The sequence below is a fragment of the Neodiprion fabricii genome, chromosome 2 (genome assembly GCF_021155785.1).
Source record: "Neodiprion fabricii isolate iyNeoFabr1 chromosome 2, iyNeoFabr1.1, whole genome shotgun sequence".
Taxonomy (NCBI): domain Eukaryota; kingdom Metazoa; phylum Arthropoda; class Insecta; order Hymenoptera; family Diprionidae; genus Neodiprion; species Neodiprion fabricii.
Genome location: NC_060240.1, coordinates 35,637,578 through 35,663,342, shown reverse-complemented (window position 1 = coordinate 35,663,342; position 25,765 = coordinate 35,637,578). Strand labels below are relative to the sequence as shown.

General features: G+C 38.3%; 4 protein-coding genes across 7 annotated transcripts in view; 2 read left to right on the top strand and 2 right to left on the bottom strand.

Annotated features, from left to right (window-relative positions):
* The first annotated feature begins 432 nt into the window (after nt 1-432).
* On the top strand, nt 433-3,981 carry LOC124174848 (nibrin). Its single transcript, XM_046554413.1, has 10 exons — nt 433-628; nt 724-860; nt 996-1,156; nt 1,245-1,404; nt 1,497-1,749; nt 1,818-1,952; nt 2,033-2,749; nt 2,856-3,301; nt 3,468-3,563; nt 3,669-3,981. Exons 1-10 carry the CDS (start codon nt 604-606, stop codon nt 3,843-3,845), a joined length of 2,307 nt encoding a protein of 768 aa, XP_046410369.1. The 5' UTR covers nt 433-603; the 3' UTR covers nt 3,846-3,981.
* On the bottom strand, nt 3,942-5,042 carry LOC124174867. Its single transcript, XM_046554443.1, has 3 exons — nt 4,751-5,042; nt 4,518-4,682; nt 3,942-4,426 (listed from the first exon to the last, which is right to left on the bottom strand). Exons 1-3 carry the CDS (start codon nt 4,860-4,862, stop codon nt 4,119-4,121), a joined length of 585 nt encoding a protein of 194 aa, XP_046410399.1. The 5' UTR covers nt 4,863-5,042; the 3' UTR covers nt 3,942-4,118.
* Nucleotides 5,043-5,058: 16 nt separating this feature from the next.
* LOC124174861 (60S ribosomal protein L14) lies at nt 5,059-6,535 on the bottom strand. The gene is made up of 4 exons (XM_046554435.1): nt 6,485-6,535; nt 5,978-6,079; nt 5,470-5,664; nt 5,059-5,281 (listed from the first exon to the last, which is right to left on the bottom strand). Exons 1-4 carry the CDS (start codon nt 6,485-6,487, stop codon nt 5,099-5,101), a joined length of 483 nt encoding a protein of 160 aa, XP_046410391.1. The 5' UTR covers nt 6,488-6,535; the 3' UTR covers nt 5,059-5,098.
* A 244-nt stretch (nt 6,536-6,779) lies between these two features.
* Nucleotides 6,780-25,765, top strand: part of LOC124174853 (intraflagellar transport protein 56) — a 62,237-nt gene continuing 43,251 nt past the window's right edge. Inside the window, exons 1-7 of one of the 4 annotated variants that reach the window (XM_046554422.1) lie at nt 6,780-6,962; nt 7,130-7,656; nt 8,164-8,266; nt 8,346-8,555; nt 8,759-9,065; nt 9,676-9,916; nt 10,527-13,330. In XM_046554422.1, the coding sequence (XP_046410378.1) occupies nt 6,960-6,962; nt 7,130-7,656; nt 8,164-8,266; nt 8,346-8,555; nt 8,759-9,065; nt 9,676-9,916; nt 10,527-10,638 (1,503 nt within the window). In that variant the 5' untranslated portion in view covers nt 6,780-6,959 and the 3' untranslated portion in view covers nt 10,639-13,330. Of the gene's footprint in view, nt 6,963-7,129; nt 7,657-8,016; nt 8,267-8,345; nt 8,556-8,758; nt 9,066-9,675; nt 9,917-10,526; nt 13,331-14,816; nt 15,809-25,765 lie in introns of those variants that run through there. The other 3 variants (XM_046554420.1, XM_046554421.1, XM_046554425.1) reach the window with 3 other exon arrangements.

Sequence of the window (25,765 nt, the reverse complement as noted above, 5' to 3'; positions counted from 1 at the left end):
TAGCTATGCCTTTATCTGTGTATAATATATGTTACACTTTATTGTCTACGAAAATATATTTAAAAATTGGGAACTTTTTCCCATGCAGATAGCATACTGTAATATTGTTATCAGCTGCATCCTATGAATAAATATTTTTGCGCTTATCTAGACTCAAACGTAGGTAAATTCTTAATTCATCAATCCCTTCAGACCAATTGAACAAAAATATGTCGCAAATCAAACTGTCTGAAACTGAGTAGAGTCATTTAAAATCGACGTGATTGATATTTAAATCTAATTAGACTCCTCGAGTCCAACCAGATTTGAACCACAAATGAGTATCATAGTAAAACGTATATACTGCGATCGTAATATCGAATTAATTAATAGCAATGAAACAACAGCGCAATTTATATCGCCATCTCGTGGTTTGAATTGCGAAACGTATTGGAACTTGGTCTAATGTACGTTTAGCGCGCGGTAAATTCTGGATATAAAAATGTCAGACTTGTCAGTGTCGCGTCGCGTTTACCGTTGTTAAATGTTCATTCGTTGGATTCGGCATCGTATCGTGTCAGTTGTCTATGTTGTGACGTGTGTAAGCTAATACCGTTTCCAATTATGTGGTACCTAAAGAGCCTTAAAGGTAATTCCCTTACTTTTCAAAATATGACTTGGTTTTGTCGTTGTATAACCTACAGAACGACGGAATGTAATCATGCGCCATAACTATGTTTTTAGGCGATATTATTTATTTAAAACCGAACAAACTGATGATCGTTAGCAGAAAGGAAGGGTATGAAATTCTTCTCAAAGACGATGCCTCCATCAGTAAACTTCATGCTACCGTTATTGTCAGGCCGAAAGTTAATTTCAAGGTTGTGCTTTGCTCACGTACTTATCCACGACTTTCATTTACAATGAGTATTAAAACCATTTGCAACATGCGACAAAGCTTGTCTTCTGCTGCATCTATGATCGGATCCTTCTAACGGCACCATTTCATATTTCAGAACAATGAACCGAGCTCTACAGTAATTGTACAAGATACTAACTCCAAATACGGAACCTTTGTACTAAGCAGCCAAAATCAACCGCGCAAACTTACGCCAGGGGATCATATTCTCAGCGCATCAGACAAAATCAAATTTGGCCTGCAGCAACACATATTCACGTAAGTATTCAGATCCTGTATATCATACACAAAAGGTGTCTCTTATTTCTCTTAGAATATTTAACCACACGATTAATTAATATTTCAGGCTCCACTATATACCTCTCATAATATCGACATCTACTCTAAATTCCGATGAAAAAGTAGAACTACAAAATATTGTTGAAATATTGGATGGCGTGATTGTTGAAAAATGGCAAGAATATTGCACGCATCTAACTGTGTCAAATGCCACTCTTACCACTCAGGTTAGATAGTATTGTATTTAAAATCATTATGTAGAACAAAACTTGCGCAGTAGCCTGTGCAATACAGATTCTTATTTTCCAACGTGTTCTAGGTTGTCCAAGCCCTGGCATTTGGTACTCAGATTGTTAGTATGGCATATTGGCGAGCAGTCATTCATAGTGTGGAGAAAAAGGAAGAGCTACCAGGGGTAAAAAATTATGTGCCTTTGATAAAAGAAGGATTGATTAACAGTGAATGCGTATCTTTAGAAACCAACACCAGGCGCAAAGTTCTGTTTAGAAATCTCTGCTTCGTATGCTTATCAGCTTCTCAATGTGGACTGAAAGATATAGTTCAATGTGCAGGTAAATATTGGAGATCGATCTGTTTCTTTTTTCTTTACATGGTAATTATAATACATCGTATATTCTAGGAGGTAAATTGGAACTGTACGATGAAGAGCAAAGGGATGTAAATGAACTTTCGACTGAAAATTTTATCGTCTTACAACTTGAAAATAGCACTTCACAGCCTTTGCATATCTCCCAAGCTTCGTATGATGAAATTCGTAAGTTTTCTCTTCACCAGCTTCCTTCGATAAGTCATTTCTAATGTTCCATTTGTAACCACTCATTGTTTCTTTTACAGAAAGTGCTTTACAAAAAAAGAAGCGAAGATTGATTCCGGAATCTGAAATATCGCTTGCAATATTGTATTGCTCTACTGAGAAATACTGTAATCCGAAATTCAACTTTAAGCGATTGCTAGGTGTTAGTAAGCAAAACAAAAATTTCCAACTATCGAGCACTATTCTAGCAGCTGACACGGAAGATATACTGCCAACCATTCCTCGCAAAACGGACGTTATAATCAATGAATCTGTTACATCTTCGGAACAAATAGAAGAGGTGGAAAACTCAAGAAAAGGAAAACTATTGTTCGTGACAAAACAGGCCAATGTAGAAAATGTAAAAGATTCATCTCAGCTTTCAGGAGGGTACAAAAAAATTACAGAAAGACCAACTTTTGGATCAGAAGAATCATCTAGAGATGGAAATTTAATTATAGATGAAACAGGATCTGAATATGAGTCTGATAGTAATGACACAAGTGCTAAAAAAAATGAAGTCAACGAATTTGACAATGCGCTAAATAAGTCTAAGGTTCTTACAAACCCAACAGTTGGCAGACGTCTTAATCCTCAGCTGAAGTCACAACTGTCAGACATATATATATCTAAATCGAAAAATACTCACGAAACATACGCACACAGTTCCTCAAGAAACTCTGGTGATAAGTTTCTTTCCAATCCATTGACCTCGAAAGATAGGTCATGGAAAAAAGCCGCCCGTAATGTTTTTGAAGGTAAAAAGAATTTCTCTCTATGGAAGATCAAAAGCGGTGCAGGTAAACTTTGTAACAGCTTTTTTATTCAATTACACATACATGATGAAATTATGTACACCTGCAGATCAGCAATCAAATGAGGAAAATCCAAGGGGTGGAAATACTTGGAGTAAAAAATTAGACGCAGCGATCAAAATGTCCAACTCAGCCAGCATAAGCGATACAAGAAAATCGCGTAAACAAAACGACAGGGATGATGACGATATGTTTGCGTTTGTAAACGAGGGAGCAAGGAAAAAGAGGAACGTTATAAAGAATGAAAATGAAGGATTATTCGAATTACTCGAAGATCCAACCACCACAAATCCACTGCAAGAAGACAATATATTTCAACAAGAACTTCAAAAAACAAAATGCAGAAACATACTAAAGAGAAAACGCTCTATGTCCTTGACTAGCAACAATTCGTCCACCGAGGAAGAAAAACCCGAAATTAAAATTGAGGTATTGGATAGGGACGAAGAAATGATCCATCCACCTTTAGTTCTCTGCAAGAAGGAAAACATCTCTGTAAGATATGATACCTTTATTACAACAACTCACTCATATTAGACTGAAATATTAACTGAAAAATTTATAGTAAACCGTTTTCGGAGATTACTACATATACGTATACGTCCAATAGTATATTAGGTCATGCAATTGTACATCATAGAAGGGATTTATTTCATTGTAGATGGATGAGACGTGTAAATCAACAGTTGTACCTCTGCTTCGTACAGACATCGATGTCTCCCTGAACGCCAGAGGCAATTACAAAACTTTTATCAAGGTACCGTTTGACCCTCGACATGAGCCATATTACTTGTACACGAGTTCTTTTTTTGATTAATTAATGTGTGTCATTGGAGTCCTAGTAAATTCATGCATTTTCTAGATGTATACTTTAACTCCAAAAGAGAGGATAAAGAATATGTATGTATATCAGCCTGAAGACGACTCTATTAGCAAAACCAACGTTCGCGAAGAAGAGATGACCTCGAGTGAAGACGAGAACGACGACTTCAGGCTTTTCAGTAAACAAGGAGAAAAGAAAGTGCGGGCAAGGAGGTAGTCCCAAGTAAAAAAAAGTTCTATTCAAATCTTCTACATCGTAAACAAGTTATAAAACATCGTTGAATTTTTTATTACAAAGTTTTAGTACCAATATCTAAATAAATACACGTCAACTGTCTTATAAAATAATGTAGACAAACCGTGTGTATTGCAAAGAAAGTAAAATAATAAACACTTATTATCATTTTCTCCATAACACGATAGTCAATCTTTTTCAGGCATACAATTGAGCTGTATGAGCACATCTGAAACTTGAGCAAAATCAGCGTATTTAATTAGTCAAGTATCCATTAAGATCGTCGTCCGAATGTTTGCTATCTGTGATATGGCCGCAACTGTGAACCGAGTGCGGAGTTCGATCTTTTGGACTAGCTAATGATCTAGGGCTATCTCTTGCACTTAGCGATACTTCTTCCAACACTCTTCCATACTGAATATTTTTGCCCTCCATCATTTCATCTGTGCTGTCTTTACTCTTGACAAACATCATTTCCAAGCTGCAGATTACGTTAACTAATTCTTCTTCTAGTTGAGGGTCGCAAGAAAACGACACCATACCAGGCTCACACCCTGGAGCACCTGATAAAAAAATTAAACTAGTCAATTCACGAAGCTCATGATATTATTAGAAGTCATAACTACGCTTCTTTTGCCAATCAAAGATATAAACCTTGAGTATCCTGAACATTTTCCCACCGGATTAGGGCTTCTCGAAGAGGTTTATAAAGTTGGCGACGACTGGGATTATACCAAGTACAAACTCTAGAATCTAGTTGAGATCTTTCTTCTGTACTAAGCAGACTCCAGCTCAAGAACAACTGCTTCAATCGTGGCACTACCAAACGGGTATAATATAAATGTGTAATAGGAGTTACATACATGATTAATCATCGGATGCCATACCCTCAGGTATCAACATGAATATTGCATCACAGATTTGTTCAAATACAACTTTATCCATCTTCTTTGCCATAAGAGGCTCACCGTTTTCAGTAGAAGTGGATTTTGACTGCATTTTACATGTTACCTATAAAGATTTCTCTTGATTATACAGAAACAAACGACTATAGAAAAAAGCAATGAGGAATGAAAAGGCAACTGCTAAGTTAATAGAATGCAGACTGTATTCACACATTTAATTAGCCAACTGCGACGTTTTTGAAAACCTGATTCAAAGGGATATTTAATCTCCGGAATAATTAAACAGGTAATACTTTTTATGGTATGGATTTATTTCGAAAGGTTGTACAATTATTTCTTTTCGGGCTTCTTGGCTGCAGGCTTCTTTGCGCCAGGTTTAGGTGCTGTAACGGCAGCCTTAGTTCCTTTCCTCGACTTTTTCTTAATCTTCAAGAACGCATGTGTCCTCAACTTATTTCTGACCTGTCTAGCTTTGCGCAGCTTGAATCGGTCAAAGTCACTGAGGGCAGCCCGCTGTGAAGTTATTATCAAATCATTTTAATTTGGAGAATTGAATTTGTAACAAAAGGATGATCAATTTTAAATCAAATCAGATAAATAATGGCTTCATTTATGTATCAGCCGGCAATTCCTATCAAGAATATAGGTTCATCATACAATTGATATTAGCATGCGAAGATTAAAAAAAAAAACTTCCATACCTTTTTCTTGGCTTCTACTTTTTGTGCCCACATGGACTCGCTCCATTTCTCATCAATTTTTCCATCAGACCATGCCTTGCGTACAACACGAGTCGAGCCAGTGAACGGAAAACGTAGACGGAATTTCGTCAGGTGTAATTGGCTAAGGCGCATCTGACCACGGGGTATATTTGCAGCCGGTCCATCAACCAACACCTGGAAATACAAGATTAAATTCAGATCCAACCATTCTCACATAACAATATTGTTTGGTGGATCAGAATGTTTTCAGAAAATTGTGATATCTTCAATTATGTATCAGCCGGCAATTCCTATCAAGAATTTGGGATCATCATTAAGAATGTTGACCAGACAAAGCTTTAGAATGAGAACATCTTGATTTTGAAAGATACTATTCATAAATATTAGTTGAAATTCTTTCAATCAAGTAACCGGTTTCTTGCTTTCAATGTAACCTCGGTTCTTATCACCAATAATAAAAATTTAATTATAAATTAGAGAATCTTACCCTGTTTTGATCAATTATGTCAACAATTGTGACAAGTTTGCCTTCATGGGGCCCATCGCTGACATAGGCGACGCGGCCCGTTTCAACGAACCTCTTGAACGGCTGCAAATAACAATGAATGGTAAATAAGACTAAGAATTGTGCGAGAACATGTGAAACGGTTACACAGAGTTGAAGCTTCAATCGAGAAATTTCTGGCGCGAATTGGGCTAATTGGGTTGGGACTAATCGAGACTTTTGAACCGGTCCCAAATTATCGTTGAGATCGTTTGGATTCGCTGATGAACTTGTACGAAATAGTGGCGTGTGCCATGTGGCTGGTGATGAGCCGCATTGTAAAAAGGTTGTATTCCCATCAAATAACTGTTCTCCTCTTACACTCCGTCCACATATTCATTTTCACAGTTTACCCGATTACGTTCGTGTTACAATAATATGGAAATTAAATAATATTTAATACTTTTAACGAGAAATCTGACGTTATAACAAGAGCCACAGCATGCTTACCATGGTTAACCGGAAGCGAAAGACCTGAAAAACTGAAATGGGAACTTGCCGGACATTCGCCCAGAGAAAAGTAGTCAAGCTTACGACTGTGTAATCCACACGATTACTGAATTCCGCAACCTCTCGGAAAGGTAAATATAGGAGAAATCATTTCAACTTCGTTTTTATACAATGTATCTGCATTAAGTTAGCATTAATCGCTAATTAGAATAATAAAAAAAAAAAAAACATCCTGACAAGCAGTCGGTGGGAAAGTTTGTGCGTTAAGCGCCAGATAACGCTAGTAGAGCTCAAGTGGGGCCGAAGTTAATTTCAATGACAAGGCTTCAAATCTGATCATCGATTAGCTTATGACGCTTGTAGATGATTTGTTTATATATGGCAGCGATAGTTTAAAGTCTACGTGAGTCTACGGTGAAACATTTTACGAGGTAGTGAGCATATTATATTCAACGATATCCCCCGATTAGCAAATATGGTAATGTCAAATATTTAGTAACAATCTTAATAAATAATATAAGTCTGTTGCATGTTTTCGACGCTTGTGCACAAAATGGAAAATTATTACATACCGCTCAGCTACTGGGTTAGGCAATGCATAATTTTGATAAATGGTAAATCATGAAAATGAAAATTTATTCATAGATACTATCTAGAGCCAAGCCTGTGGTTACGGATGGCACCAAGAAAAGCACCTCGAGAAAGGAGATCCCTAAGTTGGAGGATTTCCTTGAAAAGCGAGACTATACAGGAGCGTTGACGTTGTTGGAGTATAATAGAAATGATCAAAATTCAATAAACACAGATTTATGGATTGGTTACTGTGCCTTTCACCTCGGTGATTATAAAAGAGCTGCCAAAGTATATGAAAACATGAAAAAGAAAGGGAATACTTCTGTAGATCTCGCTACAAATTTGGCATGTTGTTATTTTTACCTTGGTATGTACCCGGAAGCGTTAAACGTTGTAGAAGAATCTCCTGATAGTCGTTTGAAAATCAGGATTCTTTTTCATCTGTCTCACAAAATGGGTGACGAGAAAAAACTCATGGATTACCACCAAATGCTGGAGGATGTTATTGAGGATCAACTGTGTCTCGCTTCTATTCATTATCTCAGGGCTCACTATCAGGAGGCTATTGATATATACAAGAAAATATTACTGGAAAACAGGTTCGTTTTCAAATAACGAAAATATTCACATCACACAATTAAAAACTGAAGCTTACAATTAGCAAAGAAGCGTACTTCACTAATCAAGCATCGCCAGAGTGCTTTTAAAATTAGGTTAATAGAAACGAGTCACTTATTTATTCTAGCAAACCAATTAATTTAAAAAACAAATCCTCGATAAGTGGCAAAGATTCCGAAGTATACTTGATAGCTGAACTCCTAAAGAATACCAGGTATCCTATCCATATTCCCACTATCCTTACGTCTCGCATTTGAACCTTTGATTTCCTTGCAAATCTCAAAAATCAATAGCTTTGCAAAATGAAATGACTAATGTGTTTTTACTGATGTTTTCATTAGGGACTACTTAGCTTTAAACGTCTATGTAGCTCTGTGCTACTACAAGCTGGACTATTACGACGTCGCTCAAGAAGTTCTTCAAGTTTATTTGCAAAAGCATCCAGACAGCGCAATTGCCATCAACCTGAAAGCTTGCAATCATTTCAGATTGTACAATGGCAGTGCTGCTCAGGCGGAGATGAAACAACTTATGGAACAAACATCAAGCTCGTTCAGCTTTGGGCATGATCTAATACGACATAATATAGTAGTACGTATTTAATGAAAGTGAAAGAGTAAAATTTTCAAAAATTCTACTTCTTAATTATCTCATTTCTGCATCGTTTCAGGTATTCAGAGGTGGCGAAGGTGCTCTTCAAGTATTACCTAGCTTGGTAGATGTGATACCAGAAGCTAGATTAAATCTCGTCATTTATTACTTGAAACAAAACGAAGTGAGAGAAGCTTTTGAACTTATTAAAGACCTTGAACCAGCCGTTCCCCAGGAATATATACTGAAGGGAGTAGTCAATGCTGCCATTGGTCAAGAAACAGGCTCTGTAAGTTTCGGCACGTTATCTAACCTGTCGATAAGATATTTAGAAAATATCATTTTTTATTTGTTACGTATAAATGTGCTATTTATTTATTTAACGATTGCATTTTTATTTCTTCGCTGGTTGTGAGTTTTTTATTTTCTTGATTTATTTTTAGTTTTCTTCACCTTCAATTTACCGTCAAACTGAGGGTGAAATATTTTTAGAGGGAGAACATAAAGACAGCCCAGCAGTATTTTCAACTAGTCGGATCATCAGTGTCAGAATGTGACACAATTCCAGGTCGTCAGTGCATGGCTTCGTGTTTCTTTCTGTTCAGGCAATTCGAAGAAGTTTTAGTATATCTGCACTCGATAAAGAGCTACTACTTCAATGAAGATGTATTCAATTTCAACTATGGCCAAGCTAAAACAGCTGCTGGGTATTTCAAGGAGGCTGAAGATGCCTTTCTCATGATTCGGAACGAGAGATACAAGAATGACTACGTCTACATCAGCTTACTTTCCTACTGTTGTAAGTATTCCTTTCTTGGAAACAAATGTTGTATCTTCTTCAGATGTGTTTTGTCACCTTTAAATACCAAGGCATGATCATTAACGCCATCTTCGAAAACATTCATGTCGAACTATATTTACGGCAGATAAGTGTACACAACTAGAAGGAACGGTAAAGCTATCTCTGAAGAAACTGTTAGTCTATATTGTCATGGAATTTTCATGGGCAGCAAAATGATGCCGCAATATTTTGCTGCCTAGTTCTAAACCAATAGGAATGCCAATAAAATAGATGATACGGTCTTAGCTTGCTCAGGGCACATCATTGGCATTCCTATTGGTCTAGAACTAGGTAGCAAAATACCGCGGCCGCATTTTGCTCTCTGTAAAATCCAGCCTTATATTTGCTGTCACACAATATATATATTTGTGACATACGAAGCCTTTGCTAATGAAATTCTTGTATTAATGACTGGTTTCGGGAAATCATTATCACTTTAATTAACTACCCAGAAAATCATTGTACTGCTCTGTATCCGTATAATCAAGGCTAATCACATCGCCTCAATTTCGAAACTAAACTCTCTGTCAATAATATTGAACAATAATATCATGTTATGTATATTCAGACATAATGAACAAAAAAGCTCAGTTAGCCTGGGAGCTCTACCTGAAAATGGAAACATCGAATGAATCTTTCAACCTTTTGCTATTAATTGCAAATACCTGCTACAAAGTGGGAGAGTTTTGGCATGCAGCTAAAGCATTCGATATGCTGGAGAGAATGGATCCAAGCCCTGAGCACTGGGAAGGCAAAAGAGGGGCATGCTGCGGGACCTTTCAGTACATTGTGGCAGGAAAACAGCCAAAGTAAGTACATTAAGAAAAAAAATAATCAGTCATAGGAAGAAGGCAAAGGAGGAAGAACTGTGGTAATTGAAGAATAGTGTTCTTGAGAAACCGTCATTAGGTTCGTCACTATCTAGAAAAATTCCGAGAATCTTGTTTGCAATCTAAAATTTAGCAATAATCGGAAACAATAACACTCAAAATGTTCCCAAGAATTCATAATTTGACGGAAATATTATCCTTGACGCGGTAATCCTTAATCTCTAACATTACTTTCCTGTACTTCGAAAGTTGTACTTAGTACGAAAAAAAGTTTCACCTAAATCGATTTTACATCGCTGACGTTTTTCAAGATCATTGTCAAAAATTCAAGATGACAGAATTGCATTTCCCAATGATTCTGTATAGTTTTACAATTTACTAATCATAGCCAGTGTGTGATCAAGAGATTCAAGTGTGAAAGAGAAAATTTGATGTATCGTAGTAATTTTTATGTGGAAGGACGAATTAGCATATAAAACGTTGTACAAATGATCTAATCTACAAAGTGACAGATTACAATGACTCTGATTCAAACAACGGCATCGTATGAATATGCGTGTCTATAACAGTTATTTATTCTCGTGTGCAGAGAACTGTTGCCGGACGTAATTCAGCTGCTAAGAAACACGAATAACTCACAGGTAGAACAGATATCGCGAGTTATGCGAAAGTGGGGTAAAGACAACAGGATAAACTTCTAAAGAATCGAACGTCCAACTCCAATTAAACTGACGCACGTCAGTTACCTGCATAATTATCTGCAAAGTGCTGCCACGATTCTTTTTCTCTCTAAAGTAAATCAGTCCCTGCGTTAAATATCTTATTTTGCGCTTTACATCTTATCACATCACGCGTTTATCGTCGGATATAATGCGACATTTCAGAGGAAAATACCGATGCGGCACGTGAAAATACGAAATTACTTTACATTACCCGTGAGTATGTGTGTTCGTATATTATATACATGTTGTATGTATATTTATAGGGATATAAGTTAAGAAACTAGTCCGTCCAAGCATTGTGACTTTGTTTATAAAACCTCGATATACGTAATAAGATATACCAACTGTATGGAAAAGAGAAACGAGTAATTTTCACCATAATCCTATACTTTCCATGAAACGTGGCTTACGTCAAGGTTGTTTTTCGTTACGAAGACACGTTGAAAGCGGCCAGTTGTACACGATTACTTTTATTCTCCGCGAACATTCCTCCTTGTTTACGCGGCAAATTTTCTTCGTAAACAATTTGCCACCTTCCGGTCGGATATCTTCTCGGTAACACTTTACCTAAATTCCAATCGTAATGTATTCCTTTGATTTTCCAACCCAACCAACGCTCGTGCGACAGTGAGAAACTAACTCGCATTGAGCAGCTACCACGAACTCATATATGTAACGTATAACTCGTGCCTCATACTCACATCGTGTACAATGTATCCGAGAAATCAATCTCGACTACATTACACCGATGCCGCACGAATACGTTGTTAATCATCGTAACGTACGTCGAATATAAAATCTGTCAAACGTCTGCCCTCCTCTCAGAGGTCATCGTGGTTTCGCCGAAGAACATTATCGCTCAGGCGAGGAGGACGGGGCTTTGGCATTTATCATTTGTAATAACACGTTCCCGCATCAGAATCGTTATTTATTCCCGGAAAGCCCGCGGGGTGCAAACGCATGCTGCAACCAGTTATACTACTTCCCGCCTCGAAGATGCATCGGGTTCTCGGAGTGCACCCTCCGACCCTCGTCGCCCGACGATGAGTCTTGGAGCCGAAATCGAAGCCTCGAAAATCCTGAGCATGCAGAGGGTGGTGAGACGGCCTAAGACGCGACGCAGTCTCGCGCGCTGCATGTTACACACCGTTCTAGGAATACCTACGTGGATCAATTTTAGCATTCCTCCGGGCTCGATGCGTCGGTTATAGGCTGGTATTTTAAACATAGCCTTCGAACGCTCCAAGGCGACTTGACAGTACTAGACTGAGTCACGCTTCGAGAAATAGGGAAAATGAACAAACACTGCGTGATTAATATCGGTATTGTAACGAAGAAACTTCCGAGATTCGATTAAATATATAGGTATATATATAAATAAAAATATTAAAAATATTCAAATCAATTACAGCAATATCGTAATAACGAGAAAAAGAAATGAGCTGGCGTACTTGTCGGTTAATTATTGTAATATGCATATTACACGGTGTAGGAAGTTCCGCTTCTAAAAATGTATGTTTCCGTGTATAATATCGAAATATAGTTATACTGCAGTATGTGGTATATTCTGAAAGCGAGAGGGTTTTTAAAGGGAATCGTTTGTATTTTAAGAAACGATTTAATCATCGATTTCCTTAAAATAAAATAAGAATGTGACGAGGAAACCGCCGAGGTATGAATACCCAGAGCTGCAGGACGGATAGGTGCTCGTCATGTATATGCATGTTAAAAACTGACGTGGCGTAGGGTTGGGCCCGTGTATCGTGCCTACCTCCATCATCGTGATACCTCCGTCCGATAAGTTCCTCGAAGAAGAGTTCAGCGTTGCGGGGCCCAAGGCAGGCCTACAGGGAATCGTGATACTCGTTACATTTACGAGACCTGACCAGCGGTCCGCTATCCTCGTCCTTTTTGTCTCCTTTACTGAGAATAACGCGATAATCTCTATCGCTTTGTCGGCAGGGAGGGGCTCCTGTTTGGAATAACAGAATATAATTACCTTTTCCTCAGCTTGAAAATAACCATCATCGTCTCCCTCGGACGCATCACATTCTCACAGCAGTGATCTACCTGCAATCCTAAAAAAACCTGACACTCCGACTGTACTAAGTTGTTACATCCCTGAAAAGGGTACGAAAAAGGGGGTGAAATTGAGGAAGAGAAACATCTGGATATACAATACATTCGTATATAGCTACTGGTATTACGTGAGGTTTGAATCGCTAAAGTGTACCAGTGACTAATTTGCAATTTTATCTTCGAACATCATATTCCAGAAATACTATTCTCGTACCTCCGCAACTTCCGTTTCAAGAACCGTTCAGGATATCGCAGTGAAATTACATCGTGTCCTTTTCGAGTCGTGTTTGCCAATCTTATGACGCGTCTGGCTGACGCGAATCGTTTGAAAGCAGAATTCTTTAAACCACAATAAACGGAACATTGGCTTTAAAAAAAAACTGTAAAAAAGTGACTCAACATTAGCTTAAACTGTATAACTGTGAAAGTATATTCCATATCTTTGTACAAGGTTTTATAAAAATTGAGTAAAACCCTGTTTCAATTTAAAGCGAAAGTCGGTGAACGACAACTCGATCGATAAATCGATCATTTTGTGGTTGTTTAACTCGCACATCCACGACATTAAAACCGTAAAATAAAGAAGTACGTATAAAATATCCTCTATTTATAATTTAACATGCCTTACTAAATATAAATCAGGCTCGAATTGTATACTTCTTATACTCGTTGAAGTCCGCACTACGGCACACACAACTGCAAAAGTCCTAAAGTCGTTTACTGTATCCTCTCAAGAGTTTCTGATTATAGCTCGCGGGTACGAATATAAAAAGTTTCAGTCGACGGACAGTCGTTGGTTAAATTTTCACTGAAACGGGGTGTAAGTTTTACAAATCAGTACAGGGATTCTTTAATTCATACCATAAGAGGACGCGTGAATTTTTATCCTCGCGAATGAAATTAGAGACTGTTAAAAACGAAAGTTTAACGAGATTTATTAGGTATTTAATCGTCACTCAACGCACGGTGCAAAGCCCGCGTTTATCGTTCGTTCGACTATCGTTCTTTCCTTCAAAGTTCCTTCCCCATCTTCAAACACCATCGTCATCGATGACCGTAATTGCGAGTAACACGTAGCTGCAGTAGTAACACTCGACACGGATATGGCAAATGCGCGGCACCGCGGAGTGCTCGGTTTTTATCCGCAACACACGTCACGGTCTTATCGGTTATGTTTTACCACTGCATAATAATACAGAATGTAACTAAGCCGGCTGAAAATCTCGAGTATATTATTATCGTCGTTAACACGGCCTGTGGGTGCTTTCTGTGCACCGCAACAATGACTAATCTCTCGACGTCGATGATCACATTCGGGTTACGGTATACGTACCAATACCATACCCGCAGGTATCTCACACACGTTTTGCGTACGTCACGTTCCTACGGTTCGGATACCGTGTGTACAATCGGAGTGACTAATGCAGAAAATTTTCAACTTATATCCAACCCCGACTGGATGTGCAACCTTTACCGCGAAATGGTTCTGGACATATTTGTCGGAATTCAATTATGACTTATCGTCATTTCCTGAAACGATGTCACAGTCTCGTAACCGTTAAACCAAATAACGTAGATACCGCGCCTACTCGGCGCCAGGGTAGTTCTAGTTTGTTCCAATTCTCGTGTCCGTTGTCTTGCGTTGTTGTGATACCAAGATCTGATAATTTTTCATGAATTTTGTCAAGATGCTTCGCACTCGTTCCGAAGGTAACACTTTAATCCGCTTATCGCGCCAACTTCGGCAGAAATACTCCAAGATGTCGCATTCCTGAGGAGATAAAGCGACCCGTGGAACATCTGCGGCGCAGAGTCAATAAGTGCCTTTTTTCTTTGACCGGGAAAAGATATTTCTTCTTGAAGAAAGTATAAATCAGGGTTTCGGTGTAGGAGATCGAATACCCCATTAAAATCGTGAAGAGAATCCCTTGCCGAGTTCTTTGAATTTCAATACTCCAACCGTGCGGGGTACAGATAACGTAAATAAGCGAGAAACAGAGCTGCGAACAACCCGTGTGAAAATCCGTCGGTTTTGATCTCGGCGGAACGGAATTTCAGTTCAGTCTGACATCCGATCTGAACCGGAGCTGACATTTCCGCGCTCTTCGCTCGCTCAGGTATGCAAACAATACGGACAGGCGTGTATTTATGTACGTACCTACCTAGGCATACCTTTGCATATGGGCAATGTGCGCGTATAATGCAGGAAGCATTCGTGAGCGCGTTGCGTGTTCTGGAAAATTGCACAATTTGCCCAACTAGTTGCACGTTAGCGAGAATGAATGGTCTCGGAATTCAGCGGAAGGGAATGAAAGGCAGGCATGACACAATCAGCGAAGAACGCAAATAACGGGGACAACGAAACTTGATTACCGAATGATCGATCAAACTTCCGAATAAACGCCAACGTATTTTTCGACGTTATTCTTTCGACGTTCCATTCTTAAATGCGGAATTCGTTCCGCAAACTTCACGTCCGTATTTTCGGTTCGTTCCAAATAACGGTTTTCTAACTTCAGAAGTGACGCGCCGGGCTTTTCAAAATTTCGTAAGCAATGTAAGACGAGCTTTTCCACGATTCCGTCGACGTTCAATTTCGCGAACAACCGCTTGCTCGGTATTTTTCAAAGATATTAATCAACGACGGAATCGATTTATTAGAAAGAAGAACAATTCGCGGAATAGCGCAAAATTGTTTTGATACCATCGCGTATCGCGGTAAAAGTAACGAAACTCTCGAGTTTCGAGTAACTAACGGGGCACAAAGCTCCGAGAAGTTGTTCACCTCGCTGCAAGTGTTACACGCGTATAATGGTCGCACCGTATTTGGTGTGTCGTGAAACACTTTCGCTGTGCGATATTTTGCTAAACGAACGAACGAACGAACGAACGTAGCAGAAAGTTCCTGTTGGATTATTTCACCCGAGGTTGATTGCTTCTGGGCATTCCCAAATACTACTCGTCGCTGCATCTGGTGTACAAAAAGCTGTTCGCACAAGGACCGAAGACCTTGAGAATTTTGCAAAAATTTTATCGAGTTACTGTACCAGGCGCAAGCCGACAAAAACTGGTAAGTATTATACTTGCTGTGTGTGTGACACGCATTAATCAAGATTTTTATTTTACTCTTCTTACATTCAACGGCTATAAATAGCTCGATATTATACCACGGTTACAATCTTGCGGAAGAACTCTGCGAAGCACACACACGTACGCACGTGTACATAATACGTCGCATGTACACGTGACCCACTGAGCAAGACTCGGAACTAGATTAGCACATAAGAAGTCACGGGTTTCGTGTAGCGTTGATCGTCGAATGCTATTTTAGGAAGGTGGAAAGTTTATTTCGAGAAATGATTCACGGAGGTTGATCGTGGGCGAGCTGAGCTCGTAAGGTTGCCCATAATCCGAAAGTTGAATTATGCGGCTTCGGAGAAGTTGATGTTAGCTGTCGGATGAAAACAGCCTGAAAACAATTCTTCGAGTACGATTTTCAAACGTCGAACAAAGACCGAGGCTGCCAGACGCTCGCGTTCCTTCGAGATGAGTAAAGCGGTGTTCTGGTATGGACGACGAGCGACGCTAAAGTGTCTCTGCTTCTTGAGAAATAATAATAATAAATAATAATAATATATTGTTATTATTATTATTAATGTTATATCGATGACGCGCGATGGCGTCACTGCAGCGAAATTGACGAAAAAGAAGATTAATACGAAGGAGAAGAGGAGTATGAGAAATGGAAATAATGAAAATTGAAAACAGCGGTGCAAAACAGTTTTAAATATTCCACGAATTGCCTATCCGGCGTATCTACGTGACTTCTTGACGTCACGCGAGCATCACTGGCCGTCAAAACGCTATTTTCACTTTGGCTCCCCCGTTCCTTTTATCCGTTGCTCCGTGACGTCGACGATGAAACGCGTCGGGATGTTTACGAACAGGCTTGACGACATATTTAGCCGTTGGTGGAAAACTGAGACAGGTGTTGCTAAAAATATGTACAAGTGGCGCCAACGATTTTGCCATTACAATTGCGTAGGTCTGCACAACGCGTTCGTGTTTTTTTGGTTTTTTCTCTTTCAACTTTTGCCTTTTGCCAAACGACGCCTCCTCTGTAACGCCGCATATTTACACACCCTAATAGGTATACCTATTTGCGCAAAAAATATACTGCGCCGCAACCGTCGATCGGATTTCTTAGTATTTGTTTTTATTTATTATCGTACAGTCTAGACGGTCACAGGATCGCAGAGGCAGAAACGACGGTCTTCTCATACATGTATTTGTATACGTATACGTGCACAATCCTCAGTCGCATGAGTGCGCTTTAACCCTTTCAGTTACAGAAGCCACTGTAGTGGCAGCCTTTTTTTGGCATTTTTTCATTATATTTCATGCAAAATCCTGAATTTTTTTGCATTCCGAGGTACCTGAATTGCGTGATTGAAAGGGTTAAGGATTTATGGTACGTATAGCCGGGTCGAATCAAAAAGATAAGAAAACAAAAGTTAAACGGGACAACCGAAATTGATCGAGTTGAGTCTGATTTTACGAGATTCTTCTGTGATCCAGAAAGAAACGCTTCGACGCTGAATTTCAGTCGCAAAAAACTTGTTGCCAAGAACGTCAGAATTGTATCACGTTATTCTACAATCTTTTGAATTACCGAATGACTGAATTCTTTGTAAATTACCAATATTAAACTTTTGATTAAACAAGAAATACATTATTCTTAATCACAATTTGACCCAGACGATCTGTAGTAACGAGGTGTTTATAATTGAATTTCAGTGTTTTAACATTTTCTCCTCCGTCGCAGGAACTTTTACAGTCGCATATAATCGGATCAGCTTTAGTTGGCGACAATATATTTAAAGCTTTGTCTCATTACGTTTTTATTTCATCAATTTTGCATGTAAATATTGTAGGTATACTTTTTATACTCCCGTTGAAAAATTGTCCAGGCAAGGACACATACCAGAATGATTTCGGAGAATCTTTACATTTTTATGTAAATTACGTAGCCGATCGTCCTTACAAATTTGTGTATGCGGTATTCGCATGTCGGCCTTGATACACGGCTCGTTGTAAATGCTATAAAAAGGTCGGACATCTCTAAATTCGGAAACGGAACTTTCTCTAAGAATAACAGCGCAATCTTGTTCGAAAGCGTTGCCCGTTACTGCGATACTCGCGGATTTCCTCGAATCGCACAATTTCATATCGCAAACCGCGATCCAAGGTCGCTTCCACGTTTTCGATCAAACTGCTCTACGCATGCAGTGCCGCATTCCTGCAGTGCGCATATTACTTAATGCCAGTTTTATTTTTCCGCAATTCTCTGTCATACGCCTGGCTATTCCGCAAACGTAATTCTGCTGATGCTAAATCCTGTTTCACCCACGGAATAACGTATGAAATATTAAACGCGATCGGATCTTGGGAACTGATCTTTGAATTGACAATCAGCACGCATTTTATTCTACAATATCTCCCGGAAACAAAAAACAATTCGCGAATATACTAATTATCATCCACGTTATTACCGGTCTAAAAGAGAAAAAAAAAGCAATAAACCGCGTCGATAACATTTTTTTTATTTTAATTCGCAGGACAACAAATTGCGGTTGATCTCTGTTTACCGGGTGGAGAAAACCGTAGCTGAGAATTATCACACTTCCGGCAACGCGTATAAATTCCGCGTAATTTAGCGGGAAATTTTTCGCACATTCTCGCTTACGAGCAGATAACATCTTTATTTCTACCTATTAGTATATCAAATCGGTTTATCATCTTTCATTAATTATCGACAAAGATCTACGCTTCTACAACTCGAGATAGGCTCATAATTATTGATCATTGTTCCAGTGCTGTTAAGTCCTAAATGGATTATCACGTCATAAACAACTGATGTGTGTATAGGATTATTATGTATACTGTTTCAAAACAAGCTAATGGTTAATTTTCCGCCTATGCAAATCCACGCGGAATTAATTACAATTATGCAAAAGCTGGGGTAACGAAACCGCAGTTTCCGGTGATTGGAGTCGTTCATACGTATCGTTGTGTGCATAATTGGCGGAAGTATGTTATACCTGGAGTAATAACTTGCCTGCGATTAAGGTGCAGGTGAAAGAAAAAAAAAACAAAGAATTATCGACGTCAAATTTGATTACCGAAAGAATATGAACAGCAAAGATTACTGTATAGGTACACTGACCTAGCATGAACGTATTTACTGTACGTTGATTTAAAAAAATTATGATTGATGAGCCGTGTAGCTTACAAATTATAACTGCGCGTTAGGTGTCTACGAACATTTTATTCTTGGTACACGCTTAGTTGTAATTATTTGTGATGTATCCATGTGCTACAAAGAAAAATAAAGTAACATTAAATAAAAGAAAAAAATTCAAATTCCAAGTAGCACGTCGGGTGCCAGAATCCTTCACGGGACTGTGTAAAATTTGTTTGCTGCAGCTGAGCTTGATCACGTCAAACGATCTTAAATTTTGCAAGCAGTGGTGTACGTGCATGTTATATATATATTTATTCTTTTGTGTATTTTTTCTCCAAATTACACATTCTTCGACTTTAAGATTGCAAATTCAATCGTACCGTATAATGTAAAAACGGTTTACTACATTGGCAGTTGAAATTCGGGGAAATTAATTTGAGATGTAGAGATTATTCGAGTTGGCTATAACGCAGGTTCGTAAAAATAATTTCGGTGCATAATTATACACATGGGACCGATCGGAATTAACGAGGATATGCTTGCTCGTCAATCCCGCGGTTGAGTCTAGACCCTGAGATAAGTATCTGTGGGAAATAAAGTTCTGTTGAAAAAAATTCTTCGCAATATTCTTGCGTTCTGCAACGTTCGCAAATTCCTCTAAAAGTGTTGAATATTTAAACGGCAAGTATGCGTACGTGTAAATGCGTGTGCGAGTTTAAGCTTCCCGTGTGCCCATTCAGACACTTTTTTTTTTACTGGCGATCAGAGGTTACGATGTACAGAGCTCAATTATATCGCTGACTTTTGCGAGAATGTTATATTATTATTGATATGTTATATGCGTAGATATTTTATTGGAAATCTTGTTAACCGGGAACTTTTATTGGATCTACATTCGGTTTGTATAACCTAATGGGGACTTCCATAAATAACGTAAAGTGAAAATTGGGATTTTCTCACTCCTTATCATTATTGACCCCCATTTTTTGAAAAAATTTAAAGCTGATTACTGACAACAGCATTGTTTTAATATTCTTTGAACTCTTTATTAAGGCAGTCGGTAAATTCTTAGTTTTACAAGTATTTGTTATAATCAGATACGTTGCAAATATTTTTCAATCTGATAATGAATAAAGTGTAATATTTCAGTAATTCATTCAATTACTTCCGGCAATCGCTTTTGATCTTAACAGTACACGTATAATTGATCTCTCTTCACTTTGAAACGATCAAGCATAACTACTAATTAATTTCCACGACACAAACATACTTCATGACACTGTCACATCTTTTATCAAATTACCCTGATTGAAAAAAAAAAATAATTCATTACAGAATTTCATCCATTTTCTACTGGTTAGAAATAATTCGTAAGCTGATATAATAACGTTTGACAGCAAGGTGGACGAACCTAGGTTCAGTCACTGAGCTTGGGTGGTAGAAATTTGTAAATTTTTCAAACGCTTAGTCGATGCGAAATACACACAGCCAGAATATATAATTTTGCGCACCGTGCCAAGACCTGAAAATAGCAGGCATTGTTTGTAACCGAACAGAGTAACACTTATGCTGGAGAGTGTTTTATCGGTCGTTTAAGCGTTCTGATACCGATCAGTTTCGAATATCGTAGTAATCGGTTGCGAAATTGTCGATCTTAATTTCACAGACCTAATCGCGATCTAGGATTCAGGGATATATGTATATGTATATAATTACACGAATAATTTTTTTTTTTATCTTTTTCTAGTTCGAATTTCTAATTTTCAATTTTTCGTATCCACTTGGTACAAAGAGACAAAATATACAAACATACTACGGCAAAATGAATAATCCGTATACAATTCTATATTATTGAGACAAATTTTGGCTATAAATTAAAAAATTCTTTAAATTTATAATAAAAAAGACGGTATCTCATCTCTTTGATATCGAGGTATACCTGCGTATGACGATCGAACCACGGTTGCGTAGAAGCGTGAACAATATAAGCATGCGTCTAATTTTCTCCGTCAAGTAATTTAACCAACATACGTACCTACATCGCAGTATATTAACTTCTGAGAAACCTATGCGCGCGGATCTGATCATAATGGTCTAGTAAACACTTCGAGGAAATCTAAAGCCGTACCCACAGCTCTTTCCGATGCGCAAAAGTCTTCCGCGGATTCTCGAACCCAATTCCGTGACTTCAATAGTCCGCTGCACGCGTGCCTACGTCTCTGTAACAAACACGTTTCGCATTGTTGCACGCACACACCGACTTGCCTGTACTTGAGCGTATATTGCGATTTCCGATATCGGAAAAGGTACTCGTTCTACCGCATCGTATATTGCTTACCTATATCTTGAAGGCTTGCCAAGATCTGCACGCGGAGAGGAGATCCTACATCCAAATAAACTCGGCTGTATGTAATGACGTGATTACGTCGGGCAAACCGGAGTTGCAAATGCGGACCCTCCTCCTTCAATACGCGGAAACGTGAAAATAGAGTCAGTTCGCAAAATCTGGGTCAGATTTGTAGCCTCGATAGCGCTAGCTGGGGATGTAAAGAATAACGTTGAATTTTACGAGACGAAAAAATGAACATCTCCGAATAGTTATAGTTACAAATTCCCTTTTCTGTAGCTTTTCGTCAAATATCGCACCTTTTAAACTGCAGGATAAAAGCGCGCGTCTCGTCACGTATACGCCTACATATCCATATAAGAATGAAAGTCGAAGTGTAATTCACTCTGTCGAATTCTGTTCGTTTATCAATTCGTTTCACGTGCACGTTTCCAAGATACATATATTAAGGAAAACTCAAGTCGTACGTACGACTATTTGTTTCCCTTCGATATCAACGTCGTTTGTTATCGATTACTATCGTGCGAACAATGAGTTCCAAGGGTTGAAAATTAAGATGGATCACGCGACAAAGCAACGCTATTAACCCTGTGTTGATATTACACGCTCGTAGAAAGTTTCGCGGTATTTGTTTTCAAACGTTTTTTCTCCGTCTATTTTCCTCTGGCGCTTCATTTGCTCACTTGATCGAATAGTCTTCGATAAAAACAACTTCGGTAAAAGATTCTCCTCCTTTCTTCTACCGCGAATTATTTAAGGGGGTGCTCTGGTCGATTTCGACGTTGACGTATTTATATCCAAATATCTAAGTCCACGTATCGCAACCGCGAAAAAAGGCTATACAGTCTCATTTTACACGCAATTCTGAACTAAAACGCTCCAACATATTTTCCTTAAAGCAGACAAAAAAAAAAGGCATGAATCCTACCATATCGCAATAGCAAATTCTTATGCATCTCCTTAACGAGTGTACCGGTCGATTGTATCCTTCAAACGATCGTACATTTTTATTTGCCGTTTACCTGCAGCTATTTAGATAATCCATATGTCTACTTGCGTACACGTAATAGGGCATATTATCCGAGTCTCTCATTGAAACTGACAGAGCGTTATAGCCATCTCACAATCGGTATACGAATAAGATAACGAAGCTAATCAAGCACCAGAAATATTTCGTCGATTGTCGCGTGAAAAATGACGGAATTTTCATTGTTGGATGTAAAATTGCCCCAAGGCTTGCCCATTTTGCAGACAGCTATAGGTCTGCAATAATAATACCGTCACGTTCAACCTGTGAATATTTTAAGACAAATAGAGTCGACGTCTGTCGCTTTCTGCAGTGGATAGATCATCGGGCTCCGGGTCACCTTGATCGATATTAACACCAGAAACTATATTTACAAAGACGTTACGTGTGAACATGCGTTACACGTCGCAGAATATTTTGCGAAATGATGGACGTATCTGTATCGTACGTTTAAAATTTAATGTACTCCGCGGTGCGCATGTGTGGCGTGTTTAAATACACTTATCACTATTCCCAGGAAAGTTTGTTAATTTTATACAGCGACGACAGAAATTGCCCAGTCGGTAAGATTACACGCAATTAACAGTTTGCCTGCGCGTGATATATACGTTAAAGTATAATGTATAAATAATCATTCCCCGACTCCGATATAATTGTTTCCAGAGAACGAGCGGGTATAAAATAATAACAAAAATAATCCAGATAACGATAAAAAATTATATTCATATACACATACAGGTCCGCGTACGTCAGTGTTCAAGCAAACACCTTTATCTTTGCCTCCATATTTGCACTTGCGTAAGGTCATCGTACATATATTTGCGTGAAAAATTTTCCACCAGTAAGACCGTTCACCTTGAGAAACGATAATATTTCGAATTCAATAAAGCCGTTGACACAGGTGTAGATATGGTAGAGATATTCGTTTACAATGCATCGTGTCGATAAGACTGGAATGTTTCATTGAACCTGGTTGAAGAGAAAAAAATAAATAAAAATTTTTCTGCATTTGTTTCGTAGATAGACATTATAATTATATTATCTGTAGGTATTACGTCACATCAGTCGTGAGATTCGTAGCAAATATGAAATTCACGCTGCCAATCTTACTGTCACTTTCAAATTGGACAAAAAAATCTGTGATATCGGTAAATCTCGAGAACCTTTTTTCGTTTAGGGGAAATTAGATACTTACATGGAAATCCTGTTACAGTTCGTTAATTGATAAACGGTATCAAGTGCGGTGGATGAAGAGTGATACGATGGACATGCGGATAGAAAAAAATTGTAACGTAATTTTATTTAAAAATTCTCATTACAAATCAGCTGAGGAAAAAAGTAGAATTGTTACTTAAATTTCGATATTAATATTTCTAGTTGTTGCCCCCCCCCCCGATGATTATACGTCTTCAGGTCAAATATCCCCAGTCATTTTAACGCGATGGCAAAATCTCAGGTAATTTCCTGTCTTACACGTACCGCGATTGTTCTCTCTGTAATCAATACGGGTACCGTATCGGGTGGCAACAACCAGAGAAAGGTAAATCGACGCGCGAGAAGATCAGATCGGGTGTCTGTTGAAAGAGGCGGAGATTAAGTACGAAGTAGAGGAGAAAATTTAGAGAGAAAAACAACAGCAATAAAAAGAATTAAAAAAAAAAAAAAAGAAAAACCAAAGACGCACGGAGTAAAAAGAGGAAGAAGAAGAAGAATGAGACGAAGAAGCAGCAAAATAAGAAGAAGTTAATGACGTTACGACTTGAGTCTCGAAATGAGATTTTAACTTCCAAATTCTTGGTACGACGCGTTCCGGAAATTCCACCTTGTTTGGAGGGCTTCTGCTTCTCCAGCTTCTCAACGGTAATTGAAATCTCACGAGGGGTAAAAAAAAATAATGGCCAGGATTCGCGGAACCCGGTGAAATAACTCGGGAGAACGCAGAACGTCGCTTGCGCAGCTAGGTTGTGGCTAACCTATGCTTGTAAAATGTGTAGCCCACGTACTCGTCGTCCAATTATTTTTATGCGATCCACATTATACGCTATTTTTTGCCAATTTTATTTGCGAAGCTTTATCAACGCTCGAAACGAGACCCGACATTATCTGCGGTCAATTTATTAACCGCCAATTTCTGCAACCTGTAGCGCCGTGTTTGAGGTCTTTCATTAAAAACGGCTCAAATATTAACGTTTTCACATATTTTATCAAATTTAATCGAAACAAATATTGATATTATAATATTGTAATAAAATGCAATAATTATGCCGCGAATAAAAAGTATTTTTAACTATTTTCACAGAGTCAGTTCAATAATTAAGAACATACACGCAGTCATTTCGAATACATCAAATCATTTCATATTGATCTTGTGCGAAGGAAGCAAATTAGTAAGATAAACAAAAGAACAGTTTTGCTGTCCGTTGCGACGGAATAATTTGCACATATTTTAACTTGTCAATGGACTACATTCAAATCAACGTGGCGTCGATTTATAACGATATTTACGTTATTATTATTAGGTTATCTGACAACCCATAGATGGCTGTTTTATTTCAGTGAATTTTCTCAGGAAAAAAGTAGGTCGACGATAGCAAAACCTTGCATTATACTAATTGCTAGACTTTGTATTATATGGCTCGGCTAATTTTTTACTCACGTCAAATTACATCTCTCTGCTTAGTGTAGTGAAAACGTTGGGTATTTTTGTGTCGGTAATTTGAATCGTTTTCAATACCTTCCCCTTGGGATAACCGAAAATTAAAGACAAACAGACCGTTCGTATATCGTAAAACGATATCGAACAACTTTGAATGTAATCGAAAGTAAACAAGAAATAAGGCCAATTTCATACGCATAACTATTAATAGCGATAATTGCATACCCGGATAAGTCATATTATTTTTCTGGTTTCTGGCTTCTGATAAAGTGCTAATCTTAACCCTGGACAAGGAAGAAAGACGGCAAGTAAGAGGGAAATTATTCCTACACGTGGTTATAAAATGTACGTCATTGTAAGTCGATAAAATTAAAACTTGTTACCAGCGAACACAAGACCAGCAATAAACCTCCAATTAAATTATCGCGATTTCCCAGAAGTAGCTCGGTATCAAGAATACGTACGCAGCGATAAATAAAAGATATTTCCTCATCTCGACAAATTTAAAGAACAATCTCGCCGGTTGACAGTTGCTTACTTTATGCATATATTTAAGAGAAAAAAAGAAAACATCTGATAAACAAGCCGAAAGACGTTAGGTGGATCCTTATTTTACGCACAAGTATTTACACCGCTGGTTAATTGCAAGCGTGTAATTATTCAAATGTCACAAAGTCTGCGGAACTCGTTACTAACAGTTAAAAACTCGAGGGACCCGCGCAGGTTACTCGGAATCGGTTGTATAAATCGTTT